We start from the raw sequence: 24,288 nt of genomic DNA on the forward strand, positions 1-24,288 counted from the left end.
AATAAAATGAAAATAGCTGATACGCGAGTTGTGTAACTGCATCTCATATAAATTACCTCTTAAAACTAGAGTGTGTACAGCATACCCAAGTATGCTGCAGTTTGACTTACATTGATACATGTTACACAGTGATTGACAGGAACAGAGCAAGAGATCATTAAGGGACAGATTGAAAGGGAAACGCTCAACCAGAAGCAAACTGCTCAGTAGCTTGTTCTTATGCGAGTCACCTAGGAGCAACTTCTTTTAACCCAATATGTTTTTATACATCAAATGATTTTCCTGAAGTATCTCAGTCTGATCCCACTTCTAAAAACAGTCCAGCCCCTAAATACCAGGCAATCCCAAGTGATTGTTTCAGGATTCCGTGGGCCTCGTCCGTGAGCTACAGCCATATCCCTTTTAGGTATAATGGGAAAGTATAATACAAATATACACTGAAAATGAAGAGCTTAACCAGGGACAAACAAGCTAAATTGGGCTAAAAGAGGCTGCTCCCATCAAAGAACACGCTACTGAGCCTTGATGGGTGTACGTCTCTTTCTTTGAATAAGTGTATTATGATCCTGGGGAAAGTCTCCCTAAGGGTGATAGGATAAACCCTATGGGGACTCCCTGAGCAATGTGCCTAGGAGGAATACGGCTGTACCTCACTTATGAAGCCCATAGAAGGCAGAAACGATCATGTGAGGTTGGCATGTTCCTCGTTCAGAGGAAGATTTCATGGTATTTAAGGGCTGGGTCAACTTTTTCTGTTGGGATCAGACATATACTTTAGGAAAGTGAATGCACAATTGGGCTAAAGAGTCTTATCACAGGTGACCTGTCAAAGAAACAAGCTACTGAGCCGCCGTTCTTTCCTAGATGAACTCTTCTCTTTCATTGTATCGGGAAAAAGGTTAAAACCCCCCACACACACACACTGAACTGTGCAAACAGGTCAAACCCAGTTACTTTATCATAGTCATATTCCATACATTGATTGTACAGTTCACGGTTTTCATGCCATTAAACTAAATGTAGCTCATTCCCGCTCTTTTCTGGTAGCAGGAGCAAGCTACATTGAGTTTAATGGCGCGATCAGGTTGGCTGTGACTAGACAGCGTGCCGCAATGCGCTTCTGGAAAAAAAAAAACAGACCCGCTCAGTAGAGCCAGGAGCAGCGTTCTACAAAATTCTACGTTGAGATAAAAAAAAAAATCTTCGAAATACTTTGAAGTATAAAGTTGGCACTAAAATAATGGTATATAATGCTACACTATGTGTAGAACTATATAACATTATTGTGTAGGTTTACTGCCCCTTTAAAATTATTGCTTTAAATACATCATTTATCTAGAATGTATTTACCATGTAACATTCCATTTTAGAGGGCGATAAAAGAGCAACACTAAAACGTTTTTAAGCTCCAGAACATTATTCATTGCACTGTTGCTTGTGTCGAATCACTTGAAAGTGATGTCATATCCCTAGATTAGTAGTGCATTGCTGGTCTAGAGCTGTACACGGTCAATAATAAGGGGCAATATGTCTCCTTTTTCATTCAGTTACTAAGTCTTTGGGGGTTCTTAAAGGGACACCAACATGACAATTGCATGGTTATATGGAGGAATCCTCCACAGGACTTACTCTGGTTCGCTCCTGGGTTGGAATTCTTGATGTATGCAGAGAATTTGGCAAAAACGTCAAGTCCAGCTGTGTTAGATTCTGGATTTTTGGCTGCCAGCTTTGGGTATCTGAGATAGTAACAATAATAAATATTAGTAGACAGATATTAGAAGTTAGAGACTTTACATTGTTATTCCTGACATCTCCCTACTAGAAAGTCACTAGACCAACACCCTGCTTTGTATTCTTGTACTGGAAACAGAGGCTCAACCAGGGGTGGTTCTAGAGAGTAAACTTTAGGGGAAGGCTAAGACCCTGCTGTGCTAAATCAGTGAATGAGTCATGTGGGCGGAGTCAGGTTAGGCAGCATCACATTCTATATGTGGTGTTGGGGGTGTCGTGCATGGGGTTTGACCATTCTGGGGTGTGACTTGTCAGCAAGAGAAAGAAGAGGGGAGGAGAAAGTCCACCATCCTCCTCAACCCAATGAACACAATTGGGCTTGAAGCCTAAAAGACTAGAGGTGCTTTAGCTCTCCCATAGAACCCCTATTGGGCTCATCAATGGCTTCATGAAAACAGAGGTTGCAACTGTTTTGCATATATATATATATATATATATATATATATATATATATATATATATATATATATATATATATATATATATATATATATATATATATATATATATATATATATATATATATTCCCAGTTTTTGCTGTAAATTAAACAATGGACCTCTCCAGCAATCAGAGGAACGCCGCTCAGTGCTCCAGCAAAAGTGTGATCACGTGATCAAGAAAGGGGTATACCTGTAAGCGCACTGTGATTGCGTTGTGCCGGCCATAAGCGACTGATAAGCCGCAAATAGAAAAAAAAAAATCACCAAAAAAAGGCAGCAACAAGGCTATGTGCTAAAAGTAAAACCAAAGACTTTATTGGAGATATTAAAACAAGTTCATACACAATTTAAAAAAGGTACATCAGACCACTGGCAATTTGACACATTATTGTGACATCATATGCAATTTACATTTTCGTGCACACTTTGAGAAATTCATGGTCCTAAGGTCAGATGTCCTTTCAAAAGATACAAGAAATTTGATATTTAAAAAATATATGTGACAAAGGATACAGCATAATATTTATATTTCTCAATATCCACGATATGCAGTACACAAAGTATCCTTTTCTCACATATATTAAAAAAGTTGCTAATGCTTTCTGAACAGAATATAGATGAGACATTGTAACTCAGAGATAACATAACAAAAAATAATGAAAGCCGCGTGTATTGCTTCACTTAGTTAACCCATTTGTTAGGGCAAACGTTACATTGTTATTCAATGGATGGTGAGATTAAAAACATATGTATCCAAATACTGGAGGCTAGAAAATAAATTAAATTATACTATGAATTATCACCCATAAGGGGTGTTGATCTTCAGCTTATAAATAAAAAAATACTCCTTTTTATTTAGGATTCTAAATCTATCACCACCTCTAGTCGGTGTTCTAGCTAGATCTATCACTTTCACCTTAAATTTAAGTATATTGGTAAAATGTATCAAATTAAAGTGTTCGGCAACAGTCAAATTTTTATTTAAGTTTTTGACATCTCTAAGATGTTCTGTGGTAAGTATCTGGATGATTGTCCAACGTATTGGACCCCACATATATCACATTTTAAAAAGGTACACACAATCCGTTAGACAAGTGGCATGAAAATCTATTTTAAAAGATTAAATTTGTGACACGGCTTTGAAAAACCTATCTGTGCAGTGGATGATATCACGTTACACAGTTAGATAAATGGGATTTAAAATTGCCAACCCATTTGATCCAACGGGATCTATCCACACTGCTTGAATCAAATTTGGCTAGGTGACAGTTTAGATGCCAATGTGTCTTTTTTGCAACACATTTGCACTTTTCTATTAAGCCCTTAAGGACAAGACCATTTTTCAATTGTCTTACCTTTAAGTACCAAGGCTATTTTTACATTTCTGCAGTGTTTGTGTTTAGCTGTAATTTTCCTCTTACTCATTACTGTACCCACACATATTATATAACGTTTTTCTCGCCATTAAATGGACTTTCTAAAGATACCATTATTTTCATCATATCTTATAATTTACTATAATTTTTTTTTTTATAAAATATGATAAAAAAAATTGAAGAAAGCACACTTTTTCTAACTTTGAACACATCTACAACCACCAAAAAACACCCATGCTAAATAGTTTCTAAATTTTGTCCTGAGTTTAGAAATACCCAATGTTAACATGTTCTTTGCTTTTTTTGCAAGTTATAGGGCCATAAATACAAGTAGCACTTTGCTATTTACAAACCATTTTTTCCCCAAAATTAGCGCTAGTTACATTGGGACACTGATATCTGTCAGGAATCCCTGAATATCCCTTGACATGTATATTTTTTTTTTAGTAGACAGCCCAAAGTATTGATCTAGGCCCATTTTGGTATATTTCATGTCACCATTTCACCGCCAAATGCGATCAAATAAAAAAAAAAAAACGCTCACTTTTTCACAAACTTTAGGTTTCTCACTGAAATTATTTACAAACAGCTTGTGCAAATATGGCACAGATGGTTGCAAATGCTTCTCTGTGATCCCCTTTGTTCATAAATAGACATATATGGCTTTGGCATTGCTTTTTGGTAATTAGAAGGCTGCTAAATGCCGCTGTGCACCACACTTGTATTTTGCCCAGCAGTGAAGGGGATAATTAGGTAGCTTGTAGGGTTAATTTTAGCTGTAGTGTAGAGATCAGCCTCCCACCTGACACATCCCACCCCCTGGTCCCTCTCTGACCCCTCTAAAACAGCTCTCTTCCCTCCCCCACCCCACAATTGTCCCGCCATCTTAAGTAGTGGCAGAAAGTCTGCCAGTACTAAAATAAAAGGAGTTTGTTTGTTTTTTTAATCTTTTTCTACTGTGTAGGATTCCCCCCTTAGCCCCCAACAGCTCTCTAACCCGTCCCCTCAACCTTATTGTCTGCCATCTTGGGTACTGGCAGCTGTCTGCCAGTACCCAGTTTGCATACAATTTTTTTTTTATTATTTATTTTTCTGTAGTGTAGTTTTCCCCCCCTCAATAACCAACCCCCACCCCCTCCCAGATCTCTTAGATATAAAATGTCCCCCCTCTTCTCTCCCTCCTTCCCTTTACACTGTTCCATAGTGTAGGGCTCCCGCCCCGTGCATGCTCCTGTCTCCGCCACCGTGCGTGTGCCCAGACCCCCTCTGTCGTCATTCCCCCCCAGCAAAGGCCGCCCACCCGCCTCCCTGCAGCAGCTCCCACCCACCAATGATCGCACCATCGCTGGCCGATGCAGAGAGGGCCACAGAGTGGCTCGCTCTGCATTAATGTTTGAAAAAAAGTATTGCAGTGATGCCTCAATATCGAGGCATCACGGAAATACCTTGAAAGCAGCTGGAAACGTTCAAGATCGCTTCCAGCCACTTTAAACCCCTAACGACGTACAGGGTACGTCGTTGGTCTTTAAAGGGACACTGAACCCAAAATTTTTATTTCGTGATTCAGATAGAGCATGCAATTTTAAGCAACTTTCTAATTTACTCCTATTATCAATTTTTCTTCGTTCTCCTGCTATCTTTATATGAAAAAGAAGTCATCTAAGCTTTTTTTCTTGGTTCAGAACTCTGGACAGCAGTTTTTGATTGGTGGATGAATTTATCCACCAATCAGCAAGGACAACCTAGGTTCTTCACCAAAAGTGGGCCGGCATCTAAACTTACATTCTTGCATTTCAAATAAAGATAGCAAGAGAATAAAGAACATTTGATAATAGGAGTAAATTAGAAAGTTGCTTAAAATTTCATGCTCTATCTGAATCACAAAAGAAAAAATTTGGGTTCAGTGTCCCTTTAAAGACCAGTTTGTGCCTGACGTACCCTGTACGAAGTGTGTCGTTAAGGGATTAATGGAGCAAGCACTGTATCACCTTTCAGAATGCAGAATGTGTAGGTTCTTTTTAAATATTTTACAGATTTTTTTTCAAAGTGTAATGAGCATTCTGTGGTGAAAATTATAGTGTCATTGTCAAAGGCTTTTGTCTTACTGTTTCAATATTTTTTTCTGATTACATTTTGATGAAATTTGATCCCTTAGTTGGCTCCCACTTTTTTCCTCTTTAAACACCTTAACCAAAGATTGATAATCATAACCTCTGACATTTAGCCACTGTATTAAATCCCTTCCTTCTTGTATATAGGCTTGGAGGGTACCAGCATTACGCTTGAGCCATTTGAACTGGCCCTTCGGTATGGCTCTTAACAAGTGTCTAAAGTGACATGACTGCATGGAGAATGATGTTCCCAGCCGTGGTTTTACGAAATGTACTAGACTCTATAGACGGGCTAGATGTAAATCCAGAAAATGTACACTCTCTTTACTCATTTCTCCTGTGAATCTGAGGTTAATGGTATTATCATTAATATACTCCAAGAACTCATTTACTATGAGGATCGGGTCATCAATGAACCTCATAAAAAAATGATGTCATGGTTAAATTAACATTCCAAGTTATAAATGTGCTGCAGTTCCCACCAACCCACAAACCAATTTGCATAAGAGCGAGCAAATTTTGCAACCCATTGCTGTGCCTTTACATTGCAAATAATGTTGATGATCAAATAAGAAGTAGTTGTGGGTTAGTAGTAACAATAGCACATCCAATATAAACTCCCTTACTTCATTGGGGTATGAAGTTTCTCTTGTAAAAATAACTACTGCTACACATCCCTTATGTGGGATACAGCATCAAATGTCACCCATTTGTATCCTTCTTTCCATTCAAGATGGGAGGAGAAAGTCCACCATCCTCCTCAACACAATGAGCACATTTGGGCTTGAAGCATAAAAGACTAGAGGTGCTTTATCTCTCCCATAGAACCCCTACTGGGCTCATATAAATGGCTTCATGAAAGCAGAGGTTGCAACAGTTTTGCATCTTGTGGGATTATCAGTTTGGGATCTCTGCCTCCCTGTCTCTCTCAAATATCTCCCTTATAAAAGTCCCAGTTTCTGACCTCTACGGCAACTCGCTCAACCTGCCTAACCCAACCTATACCCCTCCCCCACATCCACTGACCACCTGTGACTTCGCCCCTTCTCAGTATGACCTCATCCCTTCCCGTCATGATTCCATCCACAGGTCTCTCTAAACCACAGTTTTTCAAACCTGTCCTCAGGCCTTGCCAACAGGCCCCATTGTGAGGATATCTGAACTAGAGAACAGGTGAAATAATCATCTGATTAGTAAACTTCGTTATTTTACCTGCTCTCATCCAAGGTAATCCTGAAAATCTGGCGTGTTGGAGAGGTCTGAGGACAAGTTTGAAAACCAGTGGTCTAAACCAATCGAAGCCTCCAGTTGGATTGGATACAGTAAATGTTATGAGGTATGTAATAGATGCATTGTCTTTTAGTTCACCCATGTGATACACAAAAGGAACTCTCCTGTAGTTCATCAAATAATATAATTCAAAATGGCCGTGCTGTTCAAGCACCAGGACTGATTAATCTGAACATATAACGGAGACACAACTAATCCCAGGCAGGGACGTCAAATGTCCATCCATAAGGACTGTGAACAGACTAAATCTTTAAAAGTATACATTTGAAGAAACCCAACTGCCTCTCAGCTTCTCATACAAGTATATCCACAAAATATTGTCTGTTTCCAACAACCAATGGTATTAATAATTTGGGATTGATAGTTAAAGTTACATGCTCTGATATAAAAACATTTTTTATTATACTGGCCCTTTAATAACAAAGCACACCGTATATATATATATATATATATATATATATATATATAATCTACTCACAATTTATTAAAAACAGTGGCGCTTATTTTATTAACTGAAAACAAACATGTCCCTAAGAGACACAACCAGTCCACCAGCAGCTGCTAGAAGCCATGCAACCAAAGGCAAGAGGAACTTCTTATGCTTACATGTAATATAAGAACATCATGATATCAATAAATATCTCAATCATATGATTGGCCAAAATTTCATGGCTCCTACATTATGAACAAATTTGAAGAGCCCTGCACAGTGGGACCATTTTGATGTTGATATTTTGCTGATTATTTTGTTGTATTTTTATGTGACATTTTTATTAACCGTAAACATCTTCGTTCGTTTATCTGGCTACAAACACTGCACCTCTGCTATTCTTGCACAAACCACACATTGTTGTCCCTTATCTGTATACGTACTTAGGGGGGCACAGAGTCTCCTCCAGAAATTCTTCTATTTTATTCGTATCCGTCCTTACTTCCCCCCCATACACCAGGAAAGGGGCCTGAGCTCCAGGCGCCAACTCCTTCATTATCTCTGGCTTCCTGCAGAAGAGGTAACAGAATAATGATTATAAAGCAGAAAATAATATAAATATTAAATAATAATCACCATCACAAATAACAGCTGAATATATATATATATACATACATACATATATATAACTACAGGGGGTGCAGAGGTCGCAATTTTTATTTTTTTTTATTTTTTTTTACAATAAAAAACGTTGACCTGCCAATGCCTGCACTGATATCATGCAAGTGTGACATGATGCTTCACTAGTGTCTCTGACTACAGGGGTTAGTGTTTCTGTTTTACCCATTGGGGTGTGTGTGTGTGTGTGTGTGTGTGTGTGTGTGTGTGTGTGTGTGACCAGCAAATTACAGACCTTGTTACTACAGCATAGAGGGGGGGGTAAACAGTGTCAGTCTATACAGTACCATTATATACAGTACGGGGGGGCTGGACCATGTCACAGACTACTGTGGTCACTTTATAAAGTACTGGGGCGGGTAGGGTCAGGCCAGCCATCTCACCGGCAGATTACAGACTGTGTCACTAACTCACTATATACAGTAATGGTGGGTTAAGACAGTGTCAACATATACAGTAATGGGTGGGTCAGACCATCTAACAGACTGTGGGCACCGGGTACCTCCTTTTGTAGACATGTAATCTGATTCACATTTTTTTTCTGTGTTAAATGTAAAAAAAAAATTATATATATATATATATATATATATATATATATATATATATATATATATATATATATACACACACACACACATACATATATACACACACACACACACACACTTTAAATTTAAATTAAAAACATTTTAAATGAGAATTATTTTCTGAGATGTTAATTTATTCTTATTTAAAAAGGGACATTCAAGCCAAACTTAAGTTTCATGATTCAGATAGACCATTCAATTAAAAAAAAAATCCAATATACTTTCATTATCAAAACATGCACTCTCTTTTTATGTGCACACTTTCTGAGGCCCCTGTTCTTACTGAGCACGTGCAAAAGTGCACACTATATACGTATATGCATTTTGTGATTGGCTGATGACGGTCACATGATACAGGGGGTGGAAAAATTTGGATTAACTATGAAATTTGCCAGAAGTAATCTATTGCTCATTTCAAATTTAAAAGCAAGTGCTATTGCATTGTCTTTTTATTGTGTATTTACAGTACAATTCTACTGTATTTAGCGGTCATTTAAAGTCAAAATTAAATGATTCAGATAGAGCATGCAATTGTAAACAACTCCTTTGTTCAATATTAAACGACTTATAGGAGCTCAGGAGCGTGCACATTTCTTTAGCACTCTGGCAGCAGTGCAAATACGTATAAAATTGCTACAAAACATCCATGACAAATTGAAAAAGCACAAAAAAAAAAAAAGTCAGTTCTGTGTTTAACATGTAACATTGAACACAGACAATAACAGCACAAATGTGCTAGCATCTCCTCTGTATCACTCACCTCTTCATATCGACTGTTGTGACATTAAATGTGACGCCTTTTAACCATAGAACCATAAAGAGTCGCTGAGAGAACGGACAATTCCCAATGCTCTGCCCATCGCTGCCAGCCTGGGAGAGAGATATAGAAGAGTGAATAAAATATAAATGTACTGAAAAGAATAGAGATCTGTGAAATATTAACACCAGCGCTTTGTCAGGTAACAGCATCTTATTTTCTTTATTTATTTCATTTTGCTTTTACAATCAGTTATTAACCCCTTAATGACCACAGCACTTTTCCATTTTCTGTCCGTTTGGGACCAAGGCTATTTTTACATTTCTGCAGTGTTTGTGTTTAGCTGTAATTTTCCTCTTACTCATTTACTGTACCCACACATATTATATACCGTTTTTCTCGCCATTAAATGGACTTTCAAAATCTACCATTATTTTCATCATATCTTATAATTTGCTATAAAAAAAATACAAAATATGATGAAAAAATTGAAAAACACACACTTTTTCTAAATTTAACCCCCAAAATCTGTTACACATCTACAATCACAAAAAAACATCCATGCTAAATAGTTTCTAAATTTTGTCCTGAGTTAAGAAATACCCAATGTTTACATGTTCTTTGCAAGTTATAGGGCAATAAACACAAGTAGCACTTTGCTATTTCCACACCACTTTTTTTTAAAAATTAGCGCTAGTTACATTGGAACACTGATATCTTTCAGGAATCCCTGAATATCCATTGACATGTATATATATTTTTTTAGAAGACATCCCAAAGTATTGATCTAGACCCAATTTGGCATATTTCATGCCACCATTTCACCGCCAAATGCGATCAAATAAAAAAAAATTTGTTCACTTTTTCACAAACTTTAGGTTTCTCACTGAAATTATTTACAAACAACGTATGCAATTATGGCATAAATGGTTGTAAATGCTTCTCTGGGATCCCCTTTCTTTAGAAATAGCAGACATGTATGGCTTTGGTGTTGCTTTTTGGTAATTAGAAGGCTGCTAAATGCCACTGCGCACCACATGTGTATTATGCCCAGCAGTGAATGGGTTAATTAGGGAGCTTGTAGGGAGTTTGTAGGGTTAATTTTAGCTTTAATGTAGTGTAGAAGACAACCCAAAGTATTGATCTAGGCACATTTTGGTATATTTCATGCCACCATTTCACCGCCAAAAGCGATCAAATAAAAAAAATTGTTCACTTTTTCACAAACTTTAGGTTTCTCACTAAAATGATTTACAAACAGCTTGTGCAATTATGGCACAAATGTTTGTAAATGCTTCTCTGGGATCCCCTTTGTTCAGAAATAGCAGACATACATGGCTTTGGCGTTGCTTTTTGGTAATTAGAAGGCCGCTAAATGCTGCTGCGCATCACACGTGTATTATGGCTAGCAGTGAAGGGGTTAATTAGGTAGTTTGTAGGGAGCTTGCAGGGTTAATTATAGCTTTAGTGTAGAGATCAGCCTCCCACCTGACACATCAGACCCCCTGATCCCTCCCAAACAGCACCCTTCCCTACCCCACCCCACAATTGTCCCCGCCATCTTAAGTACTGGCAGAAAGTCTGCCAGTACTAAAATAAAAGGTATCTTTGAATATTTAAATAAATTTAAAAAAAAAGCATATTTACATATGCTGCTATGTAGGATCCCCCCTTATCCCCAAACCTCCCTGATCCCCCCCCAAAACAGCTCTCAAAGCGCCCCCCCCCCCCCACTTCTGCCTTATTGGGGGCCATCTTGGGTACTAGCAGCTGTCTGCCAGTACCCAGTTTGCAAAAAAAAAAAAAAAAAATGGTTTTATTATTTTTATTTTATTTTTTTCTGTAGTGTAGCTTCCCCCCCACAGACTAACAACCCACCAGCCACCGATCTTGCTAAATTGAACATAATAACCCTCTTTATCCCCACTTCTAAATAAAATATTTCTGTAGTGTAGCGGTTCCCACCCGCTCCCTCCCCGTGCACGCGCCCGATTGACAGCTATATTACAATATAAGGTTTTAAAAAAATAAAAAATCCCAAAGATTAGTGTGTGATACCGGTTACCGCGCGGGATTTATCTCTCTCTGCTGGTTAGCGTGCTGGATTTCTCTCTCTCTCTCTCTCTGCTGGTTAGCGTGCAAGATCTCTCTCTCTCTGCTGGTTAGCGTGCTGGATTTCTCTCTCTGCTGGTTAGCGTGCTGGATTTCTCTCTCTGTACTGGTTAGCGTGCAAGATCTCTCTCTCTCTGCTGGTTAGCGTGCAAGATCTCTCTCTCTCTGCTGGTTAGCGTGCTGGATCTCTCTCTCTCTGCTGGTTAGCGTGCTGGATCTCTCTCTCTCTGCTGGTTAGCGTGCTGGATCTCTCTCTCTCTCTACTGGTTAGCGTGCAAGATCTCTCTCTCTCTCTGCTGGTTATTGTGCAAGATCTCTCTCTCTCTCTCTCTCTGCTGGTTAGCATGCAAGATTTCTCTCTCTCTACTGGTTAGCGTGCAAGATCTCTCTCTCTGCTGGTTAGCGTGCAAGATCTCTCTCTCTCTGCTGGTTAGCGTGCAAGATTTCTCTCTCTCTGCTGGTTAGCGTGCAAGATTTCTCTCTCTCTCTGCTGGTTAGCGTGCAAGATTTCTCTCTGCTGGTTAGCGTGCTGGATTTCTCTCTCTCTGCTGGTTAGCGGCGTGTGGGATTTCTCTCTCTCTGCTGGTTAGCGGCGTGTGGGATTTCTCTCTCTCTGCTGGTTAGCGGCGCGTGGGATTTCTCTCTCTCTGCTGGTTAGCGGCGTGTGGGATTTCTCTCTCTGCTGGTTAGCGGCGTGTGGGATTTCTCTCTCTGCTGGTTAGCGGTGTGTGGGATTTCTCTCTCTCTGCTGGTTAGCGGCGTGTGGGATTTCTCTCTCTCTGCTGGTTCGTTTGTGATCATTTGGACCAGAGAGAAGAGAGTAAGAGACAAAATTTCAGATAAAAAAAAAAAAAAAAAGTTTTGTTTCCAAATGTATCAGTCAGGGTGTTTAAGTTACACATTAACAATGAAGGTGTTGTGCAAGCCACTGGAACAAGTGAGATGGAGGGAGAACTGAACGAAAGTGACTCATTTACAAAAGGGAGAGGAAGAAAAACCACAAAAGAATGAAAGGAAGAGAAAGAGGGCGAGAGTGAAACACAGAGAGTGAGATCATGTGAGTGAGAAGAGATCTGTTTCTGTCTCTAGATTTCACTGTAAATTTGTAAAAAAAAAAAATCACACAATAAAGTGAAAAATCCAAATCCACAAACAATAATTCAACAATTTTACATATTTGTAACCTAATATGGTTCTGTCAATTACTGAAATGTTATTTTACTTTACAAAACTTCTCTCTCGATAGAGGATAAATAGATTAGGATAAATAGATATAGATAGAGCAAGCAGACAAGAAGCATGGAGCGAGGGTGAACAAACAAGGAGGCCAGAGCAAGGTCAACCAGATGAGAAAGGAAGGACCAAGGGTACCAGACTAGGATGACAAAAGGGCAACTGAACAAGGATGAGAGCATAGGCAACTGAGCAAAGAGATGGGAGGTCAGAGTGGAGACTTGATGATGAGTGGTGGGAATGCGAGGGGCAGAGGAGGCTCGGACAGAGAAGGGAGAGCAAGAATAAAAGCATTAAGATACAGCAAACATTACTGAGAAGCAGACGAGTCAGGTGTGTAAGGAATGCAGGGGGGTTGTGAGATTGGAAGAGTTTGGTAAACGAGGAATAAAGCAGCAGAGGTGAGATTGTATTGTCTCTCACACTGTTGGCACCCTGATCCTTACACATTCCGTACAAGACTGACACACCCTCTGCTGTAAACTGCCAGGAGACGCAGAACTTACTGTGCGGTAACACAGGCTTGTGTGTAGGTTTATTACAGGAATACAAAGGTTTCCAGTGGAGGGAACCCATGTAAAAAGGGACATGACCCCCCTCATTTTTTCTTTCATGATTCAAAGAGAACATACAATTTTAAACAACTTTCCAATTAAGCTTCATTCTCTTGATATCCTTTTTTGAAGGAGCAGCAGTGCACTACTGGCAGTTAGCTGAATACATCGGTAAGCCAATTACAATAGACATATGTGTACCCACAAATCAACAGCTAGCTCCCAGCTCCTGAACTTACCTAGATATGCTTTTCAACAAAGGATTCCAAGGGAAGTAAATTAGATAACAGAAGTACATTGAACAGTTATTTAAAATTGTATACTGAATCATGAAATACATTTTTTGTATTTCAAGTCCCTTTAATGACAGATTAGTTTATGTGCATAAATAATAGTCACAGTCAGTACTGAGGTATAATGTGCAGAATGAGCAGCTATGCGAGTTTGTTACAGGAAGAGTAGAATAGATATAGTGATACAGTTGTGTGTGGAGATTTAAGATATTAACCCTTTCCTGCCAGGGTTAAAGTGTCTACATCGGAACAACTGTTCCGATGTAGACAAATTGAAATCACACGATTGCGAGATTTCACTTATTGGATTGGGTCTGGGGGGCGTCCCTATAACCCTAGGAACGCCCTCCAGACCGCGACCATATCCAGGAAGCGCAGAAGGCTTCAGGACAGCCGTTGGCTATGACGTTCTATTCTGTCATAACGGCTCTAAAGCCCAGTGTAATTATGACGGAATAGTACGGCATAACGGTGTTAAAAGGGAAAATTTACCTTAATTTTTATCTCCCCTTTAATTTGTTCCCAATTATGCATTTTACCTGTTGGTGTGTATTCAATTGTTTACAAATCGCTTCTTTACCTTTCTATCTACATTTTAAAATAGCTGCCAGCTGGTATCCCTACCTATACTTAAAGTGAGTCAAGTCCAAAATAAACTTTCATGATTCAGATAGGGCATGTTATTTTAAACAACTTTACAATTTACTTTTATCACCAATTTTGCTTTGTTCTCTTAGTATTCTTAGTTGGAAGCTAAACCTAGGTAGGCTCATATGCCAATTTCTTAAACCTTGAAGGCTGCCTCTAATCTCAGTGCATTTTGACAGTTTTTCCCCATTAGAGGACATTAGTTCATGTGTGTCATAAAGATAACATTGACCTCACACACCTGAAGTTACCTAGGAGTCATCACTGATTGGCTAAAATGCAAGTCTGTTAAAACTGCAGTGCTTGACAAATCTGTTTAAAAACTAGGAGCCAGAAGGAATATTTAGGAGCCAGACAGTGGGATTTGTATATAGATATATGGAGAATAACCAAAAAAGTTAGGAGCCAGGGTTAAAATTCTAGGAGCCAGGGGCTCCCAAGCTCCTGGGTTTGTCGAGCCCTGGTCAAAAGAACTCAAATAAGGGGGCAGTTTGCCAAGGCTTAGATACAAAGTAATCACAGAGGTAAAAAGTATATTAATATAACTGAGATAAGGGGCAGTCTGCAGAGGGTTAGATACAAGGTAATCACAGAGGTAAAAAGTGTTTAATATAACTGAGATAAGGAGCAGTCTGCAGAGGCTTAGATACAAGGTAATCACAGAGGCAGTCTGCAGAGGCTTAGATACAAGGTAATCACAGAGGTAAAAAGTATATTAATATAACTGAGATAAGGAGCAGTCTGCAGAGGTTTAGATACAAGGTAATCACAGAGGTAAAAAGTATATTAATATAACTGAGATAAGGAGCAGTCTGCAGAGGCTTAGATACAAGGTAATCACAGAGGTAAAAAGTGTATTAATATAACAGATAAGGGGGCAGTCTGCAGAGGTTTAGATACAAGGTAATCACAGAGGTAAAAAGTATATTAATATAACTGAGATAAGGGGCAGTCTGCAGAGGGTTAGATACAAGGTAATCACAGAGGTAAAAAGTGTTTAATATAACTGAGATAAGAAGCAGTCTGCAGAGGCTTAGATACAAGGTAATCACAGAGGTAAAAAGTGTATTAATATAACTGAGATAAAGGGCTGTCTGCAGAGGTTTAGATACAAGGTAATCACAGAGGTAAAAAGTGTATTAATATAACTGAGATAAGGGGCAGTCTGCAGAGGCTTAGATACAAGGTAATCACAGAGGTACAAAGTGTATTAATATAACTGTTGGTTATGCAAAACTGGGGAATGGCTAATAAGGGGAATATCTATATCCTTTTAAACAACAAAAATTCTGGTGTTGACTGTCCCTTTAAAAAGTGATGGTAAATCCTAGCATTTACCAGTGCTGCATTATATATCATGCTGAAAGTTCCTTTATTTGCCTGCAACGGGAGTGAGCACAATGTTATCTATATGGCACACATGAACTAGCACCGCCCACATGAACTAGCACCGCCTAGCTGTGAAAAACTGTCAAAATGCACTGAGATAAGAGGCAGCTTTCAAAGGCTTAGAAATCATTTTATGATCTTACCAAGGTTTAGCTTTCAACAAAGAGTAACAAGAGTACAAAGCAAATCCGATGATAAAAGCACATTGCAAAGTTGTCTAAAATATTTTTGATTAAACAAAATGTACCTCTCTCTCTTCGTATCCTTTATTGAAGCTTGACTCTTTGCTATGGGAGCATACTGAGGTAGGCTCAGAAGCATGCATGCATTGAGCGCTCTATGTATAACTGTTACAAACACTATTGCCATATTGCGCTGAAAAAGTGCACGCTTCTGAGCATACCTCAGTATGCTCTATTTAGGAGTTGACTTTCAACAAAGGATACCAACAAAAAGAGGAAATATTGATTATAGAAATAAAGGGACAGTCAAGCCAAAATTTAAAAAAAAACTTCCACGATATCTTGGTGTCCTTTGATGCTAAGCATATCTAGGTAAGCTCCGGAGCAACAATCCACTTATGGGAGCTAGTTGCTGAATGGTGCGCATATATGTCTCTTAACAACAAACATGCAGGATTTAGGTGAAGTGTAACATAATAAACTCACATGTAATTGGTTAAAGGGCTATGAAACCCTTACATTTTCCTTTTGTGATTCAGACAGATACAATTTTACAAAAAGCTTCCAATTTACTTCTATTATTAAATTTGCTTTGTTCCCATGATATTCTTTGTTGAAGAGATATCTAGATAGGTGTTTGGTGCACTACATGACAGGAAATAGTGCTGCCATCTAGTGCTCTTGCTAATGTATAACATTAGTACTACATGACAGGAAATAGTGCTGCCATCTAGTGCTCTTGTTAATGTATAACATTAGCACTACATGACAGGAAATAGTGCTGCCATCTAGTGCTCTTGCTAATGTATAACATTAGTACTACATGACAGGAACTAGTGCTGCCATCTAGTGCTCTTGCTAATGTATAACATTAGCACTACATGACAGGAAATAGTGCTGCCCTCTAGTGCTCTTGCATAATGTATAACATTAGTACTACATGACAGGAAATAGTGCTGCCATCTAGTGCTCTTGCTAATGTATAACATTAGTTCTACATGACAGGAAATAGTGCTGCCATCTAGTGCTCTAATGTATAACATTAGTACTACATGACAGGAAATAGTGCTGCCATCTAGTGCTCTTGCTAATGTATAACATTAGTACTACATGACAGGAAATAGTGCTCTTGTTAATGTATAACATTAACACTACATGACAGGAAATAGTGCTGCCCTCTAGTGATCTTGCTAATGTATAACATTAGTACTACATGACAGGAAATAGTGCTGCCCTCTAGTGCTCTTAAAAATGTATAACATTAGTACTACATGACAGGAAATAGTGCTGCCATCTAGTGCTCTTAAAAACGTATAACATTAGTACTACATGACAGGAAATAGTGCTGCCCTCTAATGCTACTGCTAATGTATAACATTAGCACTACATGACAGGAAATAGTGCTGCCCTCTAGTGCTCTTGCTAATGTATAACATTAGTACTACATGACAGGAAATAGTGCTGCCATCTAGTACTCTTGCTAATGTATAACATTAGTGTTACAAACTGCTATTTGTGACTGGCCCTTTAAATGGAAGGTTGCCCTGCTTCCCTGGATTTTGGAGAAGCCTATTTGCCAGCCTCCTTCCTCATGACTATGGCCCCTGGAAGATTGTGCCCCTGAGAGTATATTGACTTTTGTTGGGTGTGTGTGGCCCTTTGGGAAACGTCTGGGGACATATTGTGACTCTGGTGAACAATGCCCCCTTTAAGACTATGTCCCCAGACCTGTGAAATGACTTGTCCCTGGCTTTCTCCCACTTGGTTCAGTTTCATTGTGTGCCATTAAGAGTTAAATTTTGTTCAGCTTCAAGAAACCTATTCTACATACAAGTCTGCTGGGATTAGCTCTAATTAGGTTTAGTGATCAACTTTCCCATTGTCTAATCAGACTAGTATTGATAAGGTGGACTGCATTGTTTTATTGTGTGTAATGTTATCTGCTGAAGTAAATGTTGTGGCCTGTCAAAGGGAGTGTCTCTCTATCTAATATCAAATGTGTGATGGGGGATTTTATGCCTCCCCCTGAGAGTGTCCTGTTTGCATGTAACCTCAATAAAAAGGAGGCTGTGTGCTCCAGCACATCAGACCTATTTTTGACCCTCTAACTTGCAGCTTTGACTCATGTTTGTAGGGGACAGCTTATAATCACTACAGGGATTGCTATGTTTTTCATACTCCCTTAGCTACAGGGATTGCTACAGAAGCAAGAGGTTCGCCTACTGGAGCCTGGTCGTAGGTCCAGGGCGCAGAGCAGACGGCGAGATACCAGCCCAGCAGCGGTGGTTCATATAGTCTGCATTACTGATGGTGGCTACGCAGCAGTTATAGTGTCCACGGTGCTGCTGCTCCTTTGGTGAGCGCTAGGAGCATCCTTTTCTACGGTCCAACTTCCAGCCAGCCTGGAGGCAACCGTAACAATTAGTACTACATGACAGGAAATAGTGCTGCCATCTAGTGCTCTTGCTAATGTATAACATTAGTACTACATGACAGGAAATAGTGCTGCCATCTAGTGCTCTAATGTATAACATTAGTACTACATGACAGGAAATAGTGCTGCCATCTAGTGCTCTTGCTAATGTATAACATTAGTACTACATGACAGGAAATAGTGCTGCCATCTAGTGCTCTTGCTAATGTATAACATTAGTACTACATGACAGGAAATAGTGCTGCCATCTAGTGCTCTTGTTAATGTATAACATTAACACTACATGACAGGAAATAGTGCTACCCTCTAGTGATCTTGCTAATGTATAACATTAGTACTACATGACAGGAAATAGTGCTGCCCTCTAGTGCTCTTAAAAATGTATAACATTAGTACTACATGACAGGAAATAGTGCTGCCATCTAGTGCTCTTGCTAATGTATAACATTAGTACTACATGACAGGAAATAGTGCTGCCATCTAGTGCTCTTGCTAATGTATAACATTAGTACTACATGACAGGAAATAGTGCTGTTATCTAGTGCTCTTGCTAATGTATAACATTAGTACTACATGACAGGAAATAGTGCTGTTATCTAGTGCTCTTGCTAATGTATAACATTAGTACTACATGACAGGAAATAGTGCTGCCATCTAGTGCTCTTGCTAATGTATAACATAAGCACTACATGACAGGAAATAGTGCTGCCCTCTAGTGCTCTTGCTAATGTATAACATTAGTACTACATGACAGGAAATAGTGCTGCCATCTAGTGCTCTTGTTAATGTATAACATTAACACTACATGACAGGAAATAGTGCTGCCCTCTAGTGCTCTTGCTAATGGATAACATCCTTGGAAAACTGCTTCCATATAGTGTTCCAGACACATGCACCCCCCTGAGCTTACCGCCCTGCTTTTCAACAAAAGGATACCAAGAGAATAAAGAAACTCTGATAATAAAAGTAAAGTAGAAAGTTGTTTAAAATTGCATATTTTATAGGAATCATGAAAGAAAAAAAAATGGGTTTCATTTTCTTTAACATAATTCTATATATTTTAAGATTTATTACAGTGCTAATGTGCTTTAGAAAGTGTAGAGGACGGGCGTGCTGGATCCTTGTGCGTATCATATCTTTAGGATACACAATTTGGATTAATGTGTGATTAAAATGTTAACAGAAGCAGTTAATATACAGAAATAGCCATGAGCGAGAGAGAGAGTACACAAACCACACCCGGCCGCACAATGAGCTGAGATCATTAAGTAAATGCTAAATAGGGTAGGGAGCCGAAAATACAGATCCTCCCATAGGAAGAGTCACAGCAAAGCTGTTATGTGTAAAGAGGATGCTTGTATAAAGAGATCCCAACCCAAGGAAGTGATAGGTCACCGATGTGAGACGTTTTATTAGGAATTAGACTACTCAATAGGAAGTGAAACAGCTACAGAATATTGTTATATAGAGCAGGGTTCTAATCTTCAACCTTTATTTCCCAAGACCCAGTGCCATGATATCACATACCTTTGTGACCCTATTTTTACGATTGGTCTGAAAATGAATTAATTAGTAATATACAACAATAGCGCACACACACACCACACTCATAGCACACACACACACACCACACTCTCATAGCACACACACACACACCACACTCTCATAGCACACTCTCATAGCACACACACACACACACACCACACTCTCATAGCACACACCACACTCTCATAGCACACACCACACTCTCATAGCACACACCACACTCTCATAGCACACACCACACTCTCATAGCACACACCACACTCTCATAGCACACACACACACACCACACTCTCATAGCACACACACACACACCACACTCTCATAGCACACACACACACACCACACTCTCATAGCACACACCACACTCTCATAGCACACACCACACTCTCATAGCACACACCACACTCTCATAGCACACACCACACTCTCATAGCACACACCACACTCTCATAGCACACACCACACTCTCATAGCACACACCACACTCTCATAGCACACACCACACTCTCATAGCACACACCACACTCTCATAGCACACACCACACTCTCATAGCACACACACACACACCACACTCTCATAGCACACACCACACTCTCATAGCACACACACACACACACACACCACACTCTCATAGCACACACACACACACACACACACACCACACTCTCATAGCACACACACACACACACACACACCACACTCTCATAGCGCACACACACACCACACTCTCATAGCACACACACACACCACACTCTCATAGCACACACACACACCACACTCTCATAGCACACACACACCACACTCTCATAGCACACACACACACCACACTCTCATAGCACACACACACACCACACTCTCATAGCACACACACACACCACACTCTCATAGCACACACACACACCACACTCTCATAGCACACACACACACCACACTCTCATAGCACACACACACACCACACTCTCATAGCACACACACACACCACACTCTCATAGCACACACACACACCACACTCTCATAGCACACACACACACCACACTCTCATAGCACACACACACACCACACTCTCATAGCACACACACACACCACACTCTCATAGCACACACACACACCACACTCTCATAGCACACACACACACCACACTCTCATAGCACACACACACACCACACTCTCATAGCACACACACACACCACACTCTCATAGCACACACACACACACCACACACACACACACCACACACACACACACCACACTCAGCACACACACACACACCACACTCAGCGCACACACACACACCACACTCAGCACACACACACACACCACACTCAGCACACACACACACACCACACTCAGCACACACACACACACCACACTCAGCACACACACACACAAACCACACTCTCATAGCATACACACACCACACTCTCATAGCACACACACACACACACCAGACTCTCATAGCACACACACACACACACCACACTCTCATAGCACACACACACACACCACACTCTCATAGCACACACACACACCACACTCTCATAGCACGCACACACACCACACTCTCATAGCACGCACACACACCACACTCTCATAGCACGCACACACACCACACTCTCATAGCACGCACACACACCACACTCTCATAGCACGCACACACATCACACTCTCATAGCACGCACACACATCACACTCTCATAGCACGCACACACATCACACTCTCATAGCACGCACACACATCACACTCTCATAGCACGCACACACATCACACTCTCATAGCACGCACACACATCACACTCTCATAGCACGCACACACATCACACTCTCATAGCACGCACACACATCACACTCTCATAGCACGCACACACATCACACTCTCATAGCACGCACACACATCACACTCTAATAGCACGCACACACACCACACTCTTATAGCACGCACACACCACACTTGTGTTGCGACCCAGAAAAACGGTCCTGACCCGTGGTTTGAAGAACTCTGATATAGAGGGACTTAAAAGTATAGTAAACAGTTTCTTATTACAAAAGATTTCTGTAGCACAATATCAACCAAGTCTAAATATTTTTTAAACAAGAATAAAAATTAAAAACAAAAAAAAAGAAACAAAAATTAAAAAAAAGGGATATGAAACCCAAATTGCAAAGTTGTTTAAGTGCACATAACTAAACATTTTATATAAAAATCTTATGGGATTGGGAGATTGTATCATGTATTCTTAAAGAAAAGGCTCCTATATTAAAGGGCCACTAAACCCAAAATCTTTCTTTCATGATTCAGATAGAGAATACAAATTTAAACAACATTACAATTTACTTCTATTATTTATTTTGCTTCTTTTTTTAGATATCCTTATTTGAAGAAAAAGCAATGCACATGGGTGAGCCAATCACATGAGGCTTCTATGTGCAGCAACCAATCAGCAGCTACTGAGCATATCTAGATATGCTTTTCAGCAGAGAATATCAAGAGAATAAAACACATTAGATAATAGAAGTAAATTAGAAAGATGTTTAAAATTGCATTCTCTTTCTAAATCATGAAAGAAAAATGTGGGTTTCATGTCCCTTTAAGGAGTATATTATAGTCCGATCTCTCTGTAAAAAGGCTGTGGCGTTTCTCTACTATGGCACTGATATATTTTGCTCCAACAGGCAAATTATATATGTGATTTAAAGGGACATATCTAAATCATAAAACGCTCTAATGCTATTAAACCAATGGCTGCATATAACTGTGTTTAACCCACTCAGCTCCATACAGGTTACTTGCAGTGGTATCTCCAGAAAATGGTTATTAAGTAGGCACTGCCTCACAAGGACTGACTAATTGTGCAGGGTTAAACACATAGGCAAGCAAAAGCACTCTAATACATTAGAGATTTTTTTTTTTTTTTTAATTGCAGCTTTTTCTACCTTTAAAGGAATACAGTCTAGTCAAAATAAAACTTTTGAGATTCAGATAGAGCAGCAATTTTAAGCAACTTTCTAATTTACTCCTATTTTCCATTTTTCTTCATTCTCTTGCTATCTTTATTTGAATTTATACTTAATAGCTGGCCCATTTTTGGTTCAGCATCTGGGTAGCGCTTGCTGAATGGTGGCTACATTTAGACACCAATCAGACAGTGCTACCTAGGTGCTGGAACAAAAATGGGCTGGCTCATAAGCTTACATTCTTGCTTTTTCAAATAGAGTTAGCAAGAGAACGAAGAAAAATTGATAAGATGAGTAAATTAGAAAGTTGCTGCTCTGAATCATGAAAGTTTAATTTTGACTAGACTATTACTTTAAGCTCCTGGTTTCCAGAAAAACATCAATGCTCAATAACCTACTCTTTTATAAAACCTGTTATCAGTAATAGTGATTTAGCCCCTTGGTTGCCAACCAAAAAGTGCTAGTTTGTAACGTGCAAAGCTGCTATCCCCTAGGTTACCAGCAACACAGTGATTTAAGCTGGCACTAAATCGGGATAACTGGTATCAAACAGGTTTTAATAGTTGGTCAGGGAATCACAATTGGAGAAGAGATAGATACCATAAACAATTATCACTATAGAGGCCATGAGAACAGGGCTTATAATAGATACACTCACAATACAACTTATAATGCAGGATATAATTATAGTCATGGTGTTACGGTTACCCTTAGTCTCGCTGAGAGATGGACCGCTTAGTAGCCTGGATCCCTATTGCTAAAGAGGGGAGAAGCTGCTTTCCATAGTATTCTATATGAGTCTCGCAAATATAGAATAATCTCCCTTAGCTGCAGTACAGCTAGGATACCCTTCTGCCCACAAAAACGAGTCAACGCTGCGATTGAGCGTCAAAACAAGAACTCAGAACTGGGATGCCAGCCTGCTTTTTATTAAGGTTACATGCACACAGGGCACTCCCAGGGGGAGAGGGGGGGAAGCACAAAATCCCCCATCACACATTTAGATAGAGAGCACTGTCCTTTGACAGGCCACAATAGGATTACAGTACTTAAGATAACAAGTTTACAAGTTCATCTTATCAATTAGCAGTCTGGCTCCAGAGGTGATTAGACAATAGTTTCTAAAAGCTGAAAAAAAAGAGTTAACTCTTTATGAAATGAAACTTGTTACGGTTTTCTTGGAGCCCTTCTTAGGCGCTGGCTTGCTGGTTCAGGCATTGCTGCTGGGAAATAAGCTCTTCACAACAAAATAACTAATGCTTCTGTAACATTGCTCCCTTTCTGTGGAACACTCTGGCAGACATGGTCTGTCCCCTTTTCGGGGCAGACTAAGGCTGTCCAGACCGCTGGTTATGCGGGGCTGAGGTCGGTTTGTCTGGACAACCCGTCGGCGTTGCCATTCTGTTTCCCAGGTCTGTAAGTAATGGTGAAATTGAAGGTTTGCAACGATAAGCTCCAACGTAATAGCCTGCCGTTATCTCCA

General features: G+C 39.7%; 1 protein-coding gene across 1 annotated transcript in view; it reads right to left on the minus strand.

Annotated features, from left to right (window-relative positions):
• CLIC1 (chloride intracellular channel 1) overlaps positions 1–24,288 on the minus strand; it is an 84,253-nt gene that overhangs the window by 24,810 nt on the left and 35,155 nt on the right. Inside the window, exons 2-4 of the mRNA XM_053722083.1 lie at positions 9,466–9,575; positions 7,884–8,009; positions 1,630–1,736 (exon numbers count right to left, since the gene is read on the minus strand). Coding sequence (XP_053578058.1) covers positions 1,630–1,736; positions 7,884–8,009; positions 9,466–9,575 — 343 coding nt within the window. The remainder of the gene's footprint in view (positions 1–1,629; positions 1,737–7,883; positions 8,010–9,465; positions 9,576–24,288) is intronic.

Source organism: Bombina bombina, chromosome 7 (assembly GCF_027579735.1).
Source record: "Bombina bombina isolate aBomBom1 chromosome 7, aBomBom1.pri, whole genome shotgun sequence".
Classification (NCBI taxonomy): Eukaryota; Metazoa; Chordata; class Amphibia; order Anura; family Bombinatoridae; genus Bombina; species Bombina bombina.